The following is a 12,961-nucleotide window of genomic DNA, read 5'->3' on the forward strand; positions in this document are numbered from 1 at the left end:
AGCAAGCTAAACAAGAGTGAATAAATCTGGTAGAACTTTAGCAACTGAAGAGGGTGTCATCTAATGACCAGGCAAATCTGAGAAGTGAGGAAACAAGCAGGCCCAGAAGACAAGGCAAATTGTAAGCATCCAATTGTAAAATAATAAAAGAACCTCATTGGGAACAAATGAAACCACAATTAAGGGGAAAACAAATGGTATTCATCTGTGTGTGCCCTAGTAAGTTCACTTCACCTCCCGCAGTTGGTTTTTTAGTTCATCCCTGACCTCTATCTGTTCTTATTTGAGGTCAGGAGGTACAGTGCTACCCAAAGCCTTATATGAACTGAAGCAAAGGGAAATAGGAATGGCCCTACTTACATACTTTTCAGTTATTTCTATGGCAATATTTTTTTGATCACTGGGGCTTTAGGTAGCCCTTTATATTGGCTATCTGTAGTCAGTGCCCCACTTTTATAATCTTAAATCCTGCCCCAATCAAAAGATTTACCTTTTTCCCTCTGCTGACTCTACACACAGCTCCTGAACATTCTACCTCCTCTGTGTCAGAAACTTACAACAAATTTGCTAAGATTGTGAAAACAAATGGCTCACTGTAGCTAACCATGTTTTCTTATACTTTTCACCTGGGATGCTTTTCTGACTCTCAGTGTTTTTCTGGTCTTCAAAAATTGTTCGTAGAAAAAGACTGAAAAATATTTATGTAATTAGGACAGTTCAACATTTTCAAAATGTCAAAAATAAACAGCGGCTATGGAACACCTGCTTAAAAGATATTGGGAATAACTGCCTTGTGCTTCATTACCCAGTCCAAATATATTTGCCAGCTTAAATTCCTGATGCAATTCAGAATTTCCAAATAGTAATAGAACGCTAGCAAGCTGCCAAAAATGAAATTCTTGAACAAAAAATTCAAAATTTCCATCCTTGGGACAAAACAATGCCTGTACTCTTAGAAGCCAATGATCTCTTTATTAATACAAAATTGGAGTCTGTCTTTAAAAAAAAAAATAGAATACAACTTTCGTAGATTGTATTCCTTTCTAAGTAACAACTGATATGGTACCTGAAAGCATGGATGTTTCAACCATAAGCTAAATGAGTACACAGATGGAGGAAAGTTAGGTAGGAAATGAGGACTACACAATGCCTCCTGAAACATTTACCTGTGACTTCAAAGAAATTCATACATTAGCCAGATACGTGCTGTGATTATTTGGTTACTTTCTGGAATGAGGCTGACCACAGTCAAACCATAGCTGAAGTCTTAACTCTGTCTTCTGAGGTAATGTCAGAACCATGACAATCCATACTTTCTTGAACTTTTTTGTTTTGTTTTTTAATTTTTTTTCTTATTTTACATATTAATCCTAGTTCCCTCTCCCTCTCTCCTTCCCTCATCCATGCCTCTCTCTTTCACTCCCTCCCTTCCATGCCCATCAACCACCCTCCCACCCCACCCACCTCCAACTCCACAGGGAGATTTATGCCTTCCAGGAGGGATCAACAAAATCTGTCATGTCATTTGGAGTAGGGACTAGGCCCTCCTTCCTTCCTCTAGGTTAAGGGAGTATCCTTAATGTGCCCCCAAAGTTTTTTCATGTACCAGGGATATATCCTGGTTCCACTGTCAGAGGTCCCTTAGACTGCCCAGGCCTCCTCACTGAGACCCTCATTCAGGGGGTCTGAGTCAGTCCAATGCTGGTTTCCCAGCTATCAGTCTGGGGGTCAGTGAGTTCCCCTTGTTCATGTCAGCTGTTTCTGTGGTTTCTCCAGCTTGATCTTAACTCCTTTTCTTATCACTCATCCCTCCCTGCAACTGGATTCCAGGAGTATGTGTCAGTGTTTAGATGTGGGTGTCTGCTTCTGTTTCCATCAGCTACTAAATGAGGGCTCTGTGATGGTGGATATGTTATTTGTCGATTTCACTATCAGTGAAGGGCATTTAAGGTAGCCTTTCCACTGTTGCTCAGATTGCTAGTTGGGGGTCATCCTTTTAGTTCTCTGGACATTTCTCTAGAGTCAGTATTCTCTTCAAACCCTCTATCTATAGGCTCCCTCTATTATAGTATCTCTCTCTCTCTTTTCTCTTCTCTGTCTCTCTCTCTCTCTTTCTCTCTCTCTCTCTCTCTCTCTCTCTCTCTCTCTCTCTCTCTCTCTCTCTCTCATCTATTCCTCCCCTGGCTCAATCTTCCTAGCCCCACTGAACTTTTAAAGTATGTCTGTTTTTACAAACACATTTGGCTTTTCTAAAGATATGAAGTGAAATACCGGTAAGGACATAAGTAATTTGAATGAGTCTAAGTAAATAATTTAGCATTTTTCAGCCTAGACATTATCATGAATAAAGTAAAGACAGTAATCTGAGGAACCCACATTCCTCAGAAATCAAATGCACTGACGGGATGTACACAAAGTACTGCCAATCACTGCAATGCAAGAAAACATGGAACCCTAATGTTCAGTATATAAAGAATTGGGAAAATAAGAGTCCTGTTCATTTGTTCATTCATACATTCATTTAATAGCTAGGCAGTAAGTACTAGCCAGGTACCAGGTGTCATTTGAGAAGCTGGGGTCATGGGTAAGAAGAAATGTATGACAAGTGAAATATAAAGATTCCTGTTCTACTGGGATTTACTCACAGGCAAAAAGAAGACTTTGAGCTATGATTAAAAGTAGCATAGCAGTAGCAAATACTGTGAAGAAAAGCCAAGCAAGGAAGCCCAATAAAAGCCAGGTAAAGGGCAGGCAGAATTTGACACAGGTATCCTAGAGACAGCTTCACTGAGATGATAGGTGAGCAAAGGAAATTCTGCAAGTTGCAAGTAAGCAGAAAGACCCCTGGCAGATTCACAGTACAGAACTTTTAAAGGAGACTTGAGCTGCGCTAATTGTTAAGAACTGCCATGCTAATTGTTAAGAGTCTACTTGGAGAGGGGCTCAAGGCCACCACAAAGACCTAAAGGAGTGGTGATAAGTACAACATATACTCTTACTATTTTACTCTAAAGGAAAATATGAAGGCAGAAATTATGAGGAGCAGATTTTTGGGACAAGATAGTAATTTCATAATTTGACTAACAGCATGTCACATTTGAGGTGCCTTTCAGATCTGTAAGAAGAGCTATTAAGTGAGTATGTGGTTGTCATGGCAGAGATATAAAGATTGGCTAGAGTTCTAAATAGCAGAATTATCTGACTGAAGATGCTACTAAAAACTGAGAGGGAATGATTTGATTAATAACACAGTTTTTAAAAATAAGACAGAAAGAGAGAGATGGTAGAATAAGGGGAGAGAAACACACAGACACACACAAACACACACACACACACACACACACCACAGAGAAGAGGGGAAAGAAGGTGGAGGAAGAGAAACAGGGATAGAGGGAAGAATGAAGGGAGAGTATGAGAGAATCAGCTCTCCAGAAAAGAGAAATTGCAGGGCCACAGAAAATACTGTGGATGGGATTCTGAAATAAAAACTTATACATAATTTTTCTAGAAGCAAAGCTGGACTTGATATTAGACATATATACTTTCTAAATGGATGCTCTGCTGGAAACAATGGAGCCAGGAGGAGGATGAAAGAGGACAAAGCAGAGCCAAGATAAACCTATGACATTGCCTAGTCTCAGCCAGATCCAGAGTCTCTTCAATGTCCCCACTGGAGGCAGGGGTCAAGGCAACTTCAAGAATACACCTCTGCTGGGCATGGTAGTACATGGATCAATAAGAGCACTGTGAAGGTTGAAGCAGTTGGCTCTCTGTAAGTTCAAGTTCAGCCTAGCCTACATATCAAATTTAGGATCTCTCTTGGCCTCTGATACTACCCCATTAGAAACATTAGGTATATCATTATCTCAGGAAAGGGTGGGATCCCAGGTTATTCACTTGCCCCATTAGAGTGCCTTGTAAAGGGACTCCTGTTTTCTTGTCTTCTTGTGTTTGGCTAGAGTAGCTATTGCTTGTCTGAGTGCTGTCTGCCTGACTGGTTCCTCTGGCTAGAGAAAACAGAATGAGTATTGCTGGTATTGCCATGTATACAGAAAGAATAGGAAATAAAAATGAAATCATATCCTTGATAACAATGCTATTCAATTCTTTATAACAGCACAGAGAGAATACTTATGCAGAGGAAGGAAAGAAAATATTATTAGTTGGTAAACTGGGGATGAGGTTGCTCCCTAGCTCCCGATCTCCCCACATAAATGAACTTCACTGTTCTTCTCTCCCCATCTATGAATATCATTGAAGTTTGCAGATGTTTACAATGTGATTATTATTTTTACATAGATTGGAAGTTTTTAATTTATTGTTCCATTTATACTTACTCACTATATAAATCCAAAATACACAAAAGTGTCAAGAACACAAAGATAACCACCATTAATAAATATACGGGCATTTTTATTCTTTGTGGATGTGCACAAAGTTATAGTTTAAATAAGTGGACAAATGCAATTATATATACAGATATTTAATTGCTTTGTATGTAATGTAAATTGTGACTGTTTATCTGAGTGTATTAAATATTTAAAAATAATTTTAATGGTCATACAATTTAAAACTGAATATTTTTCCTTGAATTAGCTAACCATGACTTAGTAGTTGGAATTCAGAGGATTTTCTTCTACATTTTTTTTCTCTACTGAATGAATAATGACTAGAATAATCCCCTTTGTACATAATTGATGTTTATGTAATTCTCAATTCTTTCTATAGGACATATTGCTATAAGATAAATGACTGGATGCATTTGATAATTTAAAGTTATTTGTATAAGCTGAAATGTTTCTGTAAAATTCTTATGTTAAAATACTAACCCATAGTACCTCAAAATGAAGCTACTTAGAGACAGTATTTAAGGAAGTAAACAGATTTAAACAAGCCAGTAGAATAGTAAGACTACATAAAAAACAGAAAGCAATGGAAAGAGGAAGTACTGACAAGACAAATAGAAAGGTCTCAGCAGAATTCAGCCCTGCCAGTATCTTCACAGTCTTCACTATGACAAAACCTGAATGATTTTAATAACAATCCTATCACGTAAAACAAATATCAGTGAATAGTCTCAAATATATTATGAGACAGCTTTTCTACAAATTCAAAACAATAAATATTTGGTTGAGAAAGCATCTTAATACTACCTTGGGCAATTATATATTTTGGAAGACATGACATAAAAAACTCAATGTATAAGATCACATCTGGAATAAAATGATCATTTTCCTAAGATAGTAGTGACAATAACAATCATAACAGAGAAAAACTTCTATTTCTAAATAGAACTTGGACCAAAGAATGTTAGATCATTTATGAATGAAAGGCCTCAGGGAAGGCGTCTGATGTCTCTGGATCATAGTTCTCACATCTTTGAAATGAGAGAGTTATTCTTGATAGCCTTTAACAGGTAAGTTTGAAAATTATACCATTCTGCTCTCATTGCTCTTCAATCGTTGCCATCATTATATAAGATCATAACATGTTACCACATGATCCAGTGTGGGCTACACTCAGTGTCCTTTCAAAGACCTGTATTGGAAATGTCCTGTTAGAGAGTAGAGCCCTCAAGAGTGGACCAAGAAAAACAGAATGCCAAATCCGTAGCTGTGTCTGACTGGGGAGATCTTTTCATGCCATACTCTCCCTGTATCTTTATTGTTTTCAAAACCCTTTTTAGAGTGGCCCAGGATATAAAAATGTAACAGTTACAATAAGCATATTTACACGTGCCTTCCCTCAAGTACCATTCTCCTAGTGGAAAAAGGAACAAAATAAATGATCTTAATGTCACACATCTTAAGCAATAGTATGTATAAATCATCCAAAGAACAGTCTCTTTAATTATCTTGGAAAAATCATTTGGGGAATTCTAGTAAAAAAAGAAAATCCATTCCAATTTAAAGTATTTGTGGCCCACAAAATGACATTTTCAACACTACCTTTGAGGTCATATCTAATATTCATTTATGACCTTGAAGTCTGTAATCATGACATAAGCACACATCAAAATTCTAAGTTGGGTGTTGTGGCTTAAGCTGCAACCTTAGGACACAGGAGGTGACAATAAAAGAAATCATGTGGATATGAAGCCAGTGTAGGTTACACAATGAGTTCTGGTCTTGACAAGTAGATAAAAGCCTAGGAATGTCAGCTGTTTATACTGGAAACTTACTAGTCATATGTCTCCCAAGAACATATTTCCAGATAATAGATAGCAGTGTGCCCCATCATCCTCAGTGACACTGGACCTTATGATAGAGAATATCTTTCACCATACTCACATTGCACAAAACAATTTTAACCTAAATTCCATAGAATTTAGAAAAAGAAATGTTGGTTTGAGATTGTTATCAAAAATAAAATGCTGAATGTATTTCAAAAGCACAGCAGTACTTTATAGATATTTAATTACATTTCTAAAATACAAAGGAAATTGTCTTCAGTGTGTGGGATCATTTTCAGCAGTAAACCATGTGTCAGTGATACTTACAAAGCAGTTCTTATCAGAATTTCTTTTCCAATGCTTCTTGTCTAGTTTCTTGGCCACAGTGGAACGCAGTGTTGCATGAGCTTGAATTCGAGGATTTAAAGCCAGGATATTCTGAATACAAGAAAAACAGTATGCAAGCATAAGTAACCATGTTGGCAGTAAAACAAATCAAAATTTCATTTGTATTACCCAATTTCCATAAGTAGGAACTTGGCAACAAGTAAAAACTCTCGTGGTACATGAGATGGGCAGGGGAAGTAGATATACTTTAAACAAATTAGAAAATGATCTAAAGTTCATATGATGATGTTAAAGAAATTTAAGAAAGAAATCTTAGACTTAAACTAGGACCTATATAGGAATATTACAATACAAGATGGAAACACTAAGAACCAAAGTTGTAAAGAATAATACCAAGCAAACAAAATAAAACACCATTGCTAATAATTGATCATATCTTGATAAAATGTGAACATCATAACTCATAATACCCTTTCTAATAACTCTCAAAACTATTGCCCAATGGATACATATACAAAATATTTCCTATAACTAAGGCTAAGAAGCATGGTGGAAAATGGGGTAGAAAGATTGAAAAAGCCAGAGGATCGAGTATTTGTTTTGAGATTGTGTCTACTAGTAATGATAAAAGCTACACCCAGAAATCTACCAACTTGACTGCCTAAGCATGAGCTAAACAATAATAAGCATACCAAAGTGAACAGAAGAAAAATCATGAGAATTCAACCTGACACAAAAACTACATGTAATTAAGCAATGCTGATATTGGGAAAAATAATCCCCAGGGATTATCCAATACCAAACTTTCAGCTCTGAAAACACACATAAATGTAACATTATACAGGCTGAACAGGTTATATTTAAGAATATATGTATATTTCTAGGCTGAGGAAGTGTCCCTCTATGTACAAGCATATGAGAATATGCATATAAAAATAATTAATAAAAAAACATGAATTTGAAAGAGAGTTGGTAAGGATATACCAGAGGGCTTTAGAATGAATGGGGGAAGTGGAAATGACATAATTATATTATAATCTCAAAAATAAAACAATAATAATAATAATAATAATAATAATAATAATCACACATCAATGGGACCAACAAGTCAAAAACTTCATTTTAACCAGAGAACAATCTCCAATGAAATGCTTCAGTTGAACCTAGTCAACATCTTTGCTAATACATTTGAACAATTTTGATATGGTGAAAAGCAATATGTAATAATAGCAGGAGAAAGGGGCTTTGGATATACTCAAATGAATAAAGTGCTTACTGGGCAAGCATAAGAATGTACATTCAGTTTGCCAAGACCCAAGTATAAAGCCAGGCAAGGGTGGTGGCTGCAAGTAACTCCAGCCTTCTAGAAGCTTAGACTGGGAACTCCAGGGCAAGGTGGCCAACAAGAATGCCTAGAACAAGTGAGATCCCGACTCAGCAAGACATATTGCTACAATAGAGTGGGAAGTGATCCTGTAAGACACCTAGCATAGGCTTTGAGATGCCATATGACCACATGTATACACATCTGCACACAGATATACATAATAGACATTTGAACACACATGCACATATACGTGTATAGCACACACATAAATAAAAAAATCACTCATAAAAATATAGAAAAGACACAACAGTTTTAAGTATTTAATGAACTGGATTTTAATTTATTTTAAATATGGTTGAAATTAGATATTTTAATTCAGATATAAATAAAAAGTTCTGAATTAGAAATCACAGCAGCTATCTTACTGAAGTCATCTATAAGAGCATGTGTCTCAAAGCTTTCCTCTACAAAGGCTTCCCTGACTAGATCTGCCTTTTTGCTTCGGAGGCCTCAAATATCTCTATGAGGACAGGCTATCCTGAGCATTCTACTTACCATGGAAGTTTTCTTCCCTCATAAACTGAGAGCACTGTGAGTTAGACTGTTGGAGATGTTTTAATATTTTCAATGTATTCTTCTCTCATATGTTATATCCTGACCACAATTTCTTCTCTCTTTATTCCTCCAGCCCCATCCTGCCCACCTGCCCTCACCCCTACATCATCCTTTCCCTTCAGAAAAGAATAATCTTCCCAGTAGTATCAACCAAGCACACCATTAACAAGTTTTAATAAGACTAGGCCCATACTCTCATATCAATGCTGGATGAGGAAACCCAGTAGGAGGAAAAGAGTACCAAGAGCAGTAAAAAGAGTCAGAGACATATCCTACTCACACTGTTATGAGTCCTACCAGAACAGCAAGCTAACAACCATAACATATGAGCAAATGTGCAAATCCATTCAGGCTCCCTGTTTGTCTCTTCAGTCTATCTGAGTCTCCATGATCCAAGCTTAGTTGATTCTGTGGGCCTGATTTTAAGCGCCTGATATGCAATGCCAAGGAGGAAACACATGCTCATGTCTACAAAATGAGTGATTCAAAACTGCTTTTGTGTGTGTGTGTGTGTGTGTGTGTGTGTGTGTGTGTGTGTGTGTATGCTTGCTTATGAGCGTGTGTGCACACACTGGCTATATAACTCTCAATGAACTACACATCCTTTTTACCTGGAGGAACACTGTGTGAAATAAGGTACATGATATAACATGTTACCTAAACTTTAGAACAACTCCTACAAAATAATGTGGAGTAAAGATGGACTCCAGAGGCTTTGTCTAGCAATGATTCCCCTACATGACTTATGAATACTAGATATGGTTCAGACAGGGGTCCTTGAGAACCCAGTTTCTGTTGTACCTGATAACTCCAGGAACTTCCTCCAGCCTATATTTTATAATTCCTTCAAAATTAACCTACAAAACTCATCTTTTCCACATATTAAAATGAATTCTTATTGGGATTCTATGAAACTCTTCAAAGCACCAAGACAAATGAATAGACAAATTCTTATACTACTAAATATGGGTTAACAATGCCCTTCCTATCTTGCACTATTCAGTTCTATATGTTCATCTAAAAATTTTTCTGATAATTTAGCTGTTTTGTAAAAATATCATATGATGAGACAAATGACTTTAAATGGTAGAACTTATAAACATTGCCTTAAATGAATTTTGTACATAGTATACAAGGATGAAATCAGGAAAAGATACTTTGCATACTGCATTTGATTTAAAATTGTAATAATGTCAGCTGGGAGTTAGTAGCACACACCTTTAATCCCAGCACTAGAGAGTCAGAGGCGCAGATCTCTGTGAGTTTGAGGCCAGCCTGGTGTACAGAACAAGTTCCAGGACAGGCTCCAAAGCAATAAAGAGAAACCCTGTCTTGAAAAACAATAAATAAATAAAATGGTAATAATGTCACCCTGAGTTTTAGAATGTTTCTACATACATTGTATAATTTAGGCTAAAATCATCTACCATTATGCCCATATTTTGGATAAACATATAAATTGGTCCTGAACAAGTGCCACATTTACAATTCAAAGGAGACTGAAATACAATTTGATCCTCCTTTAAGATTTTACTCCAGATTTATCCACAGATAACGTCTTTCCATGCCTAAAGTAGAAACTTGTTATAACCACATATATAGTAAATATTACGTGACATTTGAATAACTCAGTAAAGAATAATGTTAGGCAGGCACTGTGTCAGCTTGAGTTCAATCCTCAGAAATAGATGGTAGAAGGAAGAAACCAACTCATGCTGCATTCTGGTCCTATGCATGCACCCTGGCACAGGGACACACACACACACACACACACACACACACACACACACACACACACACACCCCACATACACACCCTAAATGAACACAAAGGAATGAAGAGTAGTTCTCCAAATATAATAGAATAAAATTAGATAGTGACAACATGAAAATGTTCAAATGAACAACAAAAAAAAATGGAAATTTCCACATATTGGATGCTTTCATTCTCGTGAAATGTCCAAGATAGGCAAATCTGCAGAGAGAAGCAGCATATTAGGGATTGCCTAGGATTGAGGCATTGGGTAAACAGAAAGTAACTACTAAATCATGTGTGGTTACTTTGTATAGTATGGAGGAAACCTGACTGTGTATTGGTAGTAGAGCTCTATGAATATGCTTAAAAAGCTGAATGTTTTTCCTTAAATGGAGAGTGCCAAACTATATCTTGATAAAGTTGTTATTAAAAATAATAAATGGTACATTCAACAAAGTTAACTGTGCAGTGTATTCATTTTAATTAAAGACTTTGGGACTTGATTTACTTGCACAAATTTGATAAAAATTATTTTTAGCCATTCTTACAAATGACAGAAATAATGGTATCTTCACTCTATCAGGTTAGTTTTCTGTGTCTTCTCAATGACACATTCACACTAAAGATAAATAATTAAATCCTTGGGCTGAAAAATTCCAAAGCCAGATATCAATGTAAGAAAATTCAAGAATTTCATTTTATAGGAAATAAATAAAAGATAATTTCTTACTATAAATGCAGTACTTTGTTGCCTATTTAAAAGATCTGACTGCAGGACCCTATCCCTGGTGCATGAACTGGCTTATTGGAACTCATTTGATATGGTGGGATGTCATGCTCAATCTTAATGTGGGGAGAGGGTAGAGGAGGTTGTCCTGCCTCAACTTAATTGCCCAGGTTTTGTGGACCCTACATGGGAGCCCTTACACTCTGGGAGAAGTGGATGGGGGTTGGGCTGATGTGGGGGAGGCAAGAAGGGCAGAAGCAGGGGTGGCAAGAAGGGCAGAAGGAGGTGTGGGAGGGAAACTGTGGTTGGAATGCAAAATGAATTTTAAAAAAAAAAACTAACTTTAAAAAAAAAATAGTACTTTGCCTTACCTTTTTGGACTTGAATCACTACAGTATCATAGTATCACATGGCAGTACAAATCAATAAAGAAAAGGATGAGTTTAAAGGTGTCCTAGCCAACATTTAAAGCAAACAAACTACGAATCATGCAAGAAATATGGGTGCATTTATTTTACCTTTTACATCCACAATCCATATTGTGATAAATGATTACATTTATCTATGCTGGCATAGTAATGTAACTTTTGAAAATAAACATTCTGAATGTAATTTATTGGCTGCTTATCATGGTTGCTTTTCTTTCACATAACACAAACATAAAGTATAACATAGCATGAAATATTGGGTTAACCTTTTATGAGAAGGCATTGAGTTGAATTCAATGGATCTCGGGTAAAACTAAATTGGATTGTGGAGAATGGTTACAATGGATTTGACTTAATAATTTCCCAGATGAAAACTGATATAAAATAAAAATACAGGATACAAGTGATTGAGAACTGCTCAAAACAATTTTCCAAAGCAAGACTTTTTAAAACCCAAAGTCAATATCAATAAGTAAGCAACTAGCAGAATAATAAAGGAAAGTTCTGAATTACATTCTTCCTAAGAAATGACCAAAACCAAATCCTTACCAGTTCACAGGGTCCACTCTCTGGATAAATTGAGCACTTTAAGAAGCCCATTAACCCTTTTAGATATCAACTTACTGGTAATAGAAGGGGATTTGTCTGTCATCAAAGAATTTGGCTTTATGTTTTCTAGTCAGTTTGAAAGCATTATAAGGATGTAACGGTGAGTATAGAGTCAGAAAAAAAAATTTGAGAAAACTTCATGGCATGAATTTTATTTGCTTTCAGAAATTATTAATATGATCCAAACCCACTCTACACAAAACCTGATGAGTTTCATGTTGTCACTGGCTTCTGTGAACATTTTAAACAGAGGTATCTGAAGTCCTACACACACACACACACACACACACACACACACACACACACACACACTGAAAGTTTGTACCTAAAGAGTTTAGTTCCTCAGTCTAGAGAGTATAAATAATGGCCATATTGACTGCAATTATATGCTCCCTCATCCTGGATAAAAAGACTAATTCCTGGTTGTAAAATGTTGGATTTTGAGTATTGTTTGGAAACTCAAATTCCAGTTTCATGAAACCATTTGGCCATGTGTACTTGTTTCAAAAATGTGTCAATATTTACATGGCTGTAGTTATTAATAAAATGTGACATACCATTAAGTCTTTTCACCCTTTACTATATTTGGATTATAGACAAATATTATCTACTCAACACTATTTCCTTGATGTAATTCTGAGCTATAAAAATGATACATATGCATTCATATTTGTAGTGTACATACTAAGTTGATGAATTGAATTTGATCTTACTCAATTATGCTTAAATTTTATCATTGATGGCATTATCTGAGATTTCTATAGGTCATTTCCCTGTATGACTCTAAAAGGAAGCAAATGATTAAAAGCATGCTGCTTTTACTTATTTCCATACTTAATCTTGACATAACAATGTATTTTCTTCTACAAGTATCTGAGTAAACACTCTCAACTAACACTATTTTAACCTGAGCAGATTCTCACACTAACAGGAAAGCAGATGGGCCATCCATTAATATATGTGTTACCTAGCAAATTCTA

The 12,961-nt window shown here is 36.1% G+C and overlaps 1 protein-coding gene across 1 annotated transcript in view; it reads right to left on the reverse strand.

The window, feature by feature from the left end:
- Dpyd (dihydropyrimidine dehydrogenase) overlaps positions 1 to 12,961 on the reverse strand; it is an 817,241-nt gene that overhangs the window by 776,089 nt on the left and 28,191 nt on the right. Inside the window, exon 2 of the mRNA XM_051185598.1 lies at positions 6,500 to 6,610. Within this exon, the coding sequence (XP_051041555.1) occupies positions 6,500 to 6,610 (111 nt within the window). The remainder of the gene's footprint in view (positions 1 to 6,499; positions 6,611 to 12,961) is intronic.

The sequence above is a fragment of the Phodopus roborovskii genome, unplaced genomic scaffold (genome assembly GCF_943737965.1).
Source record: "Phodopus roborovskii unplaced genomic scaffold, PHOROB, whole genome shotgun sequence".
In the NCBI taxonomy this organism is placed as follows: Eukaryota; Metazoa; Chordata; class Mammalia; order Rodentia; family Cricetidae; genus Phodopus; species Phodopus roborovskii.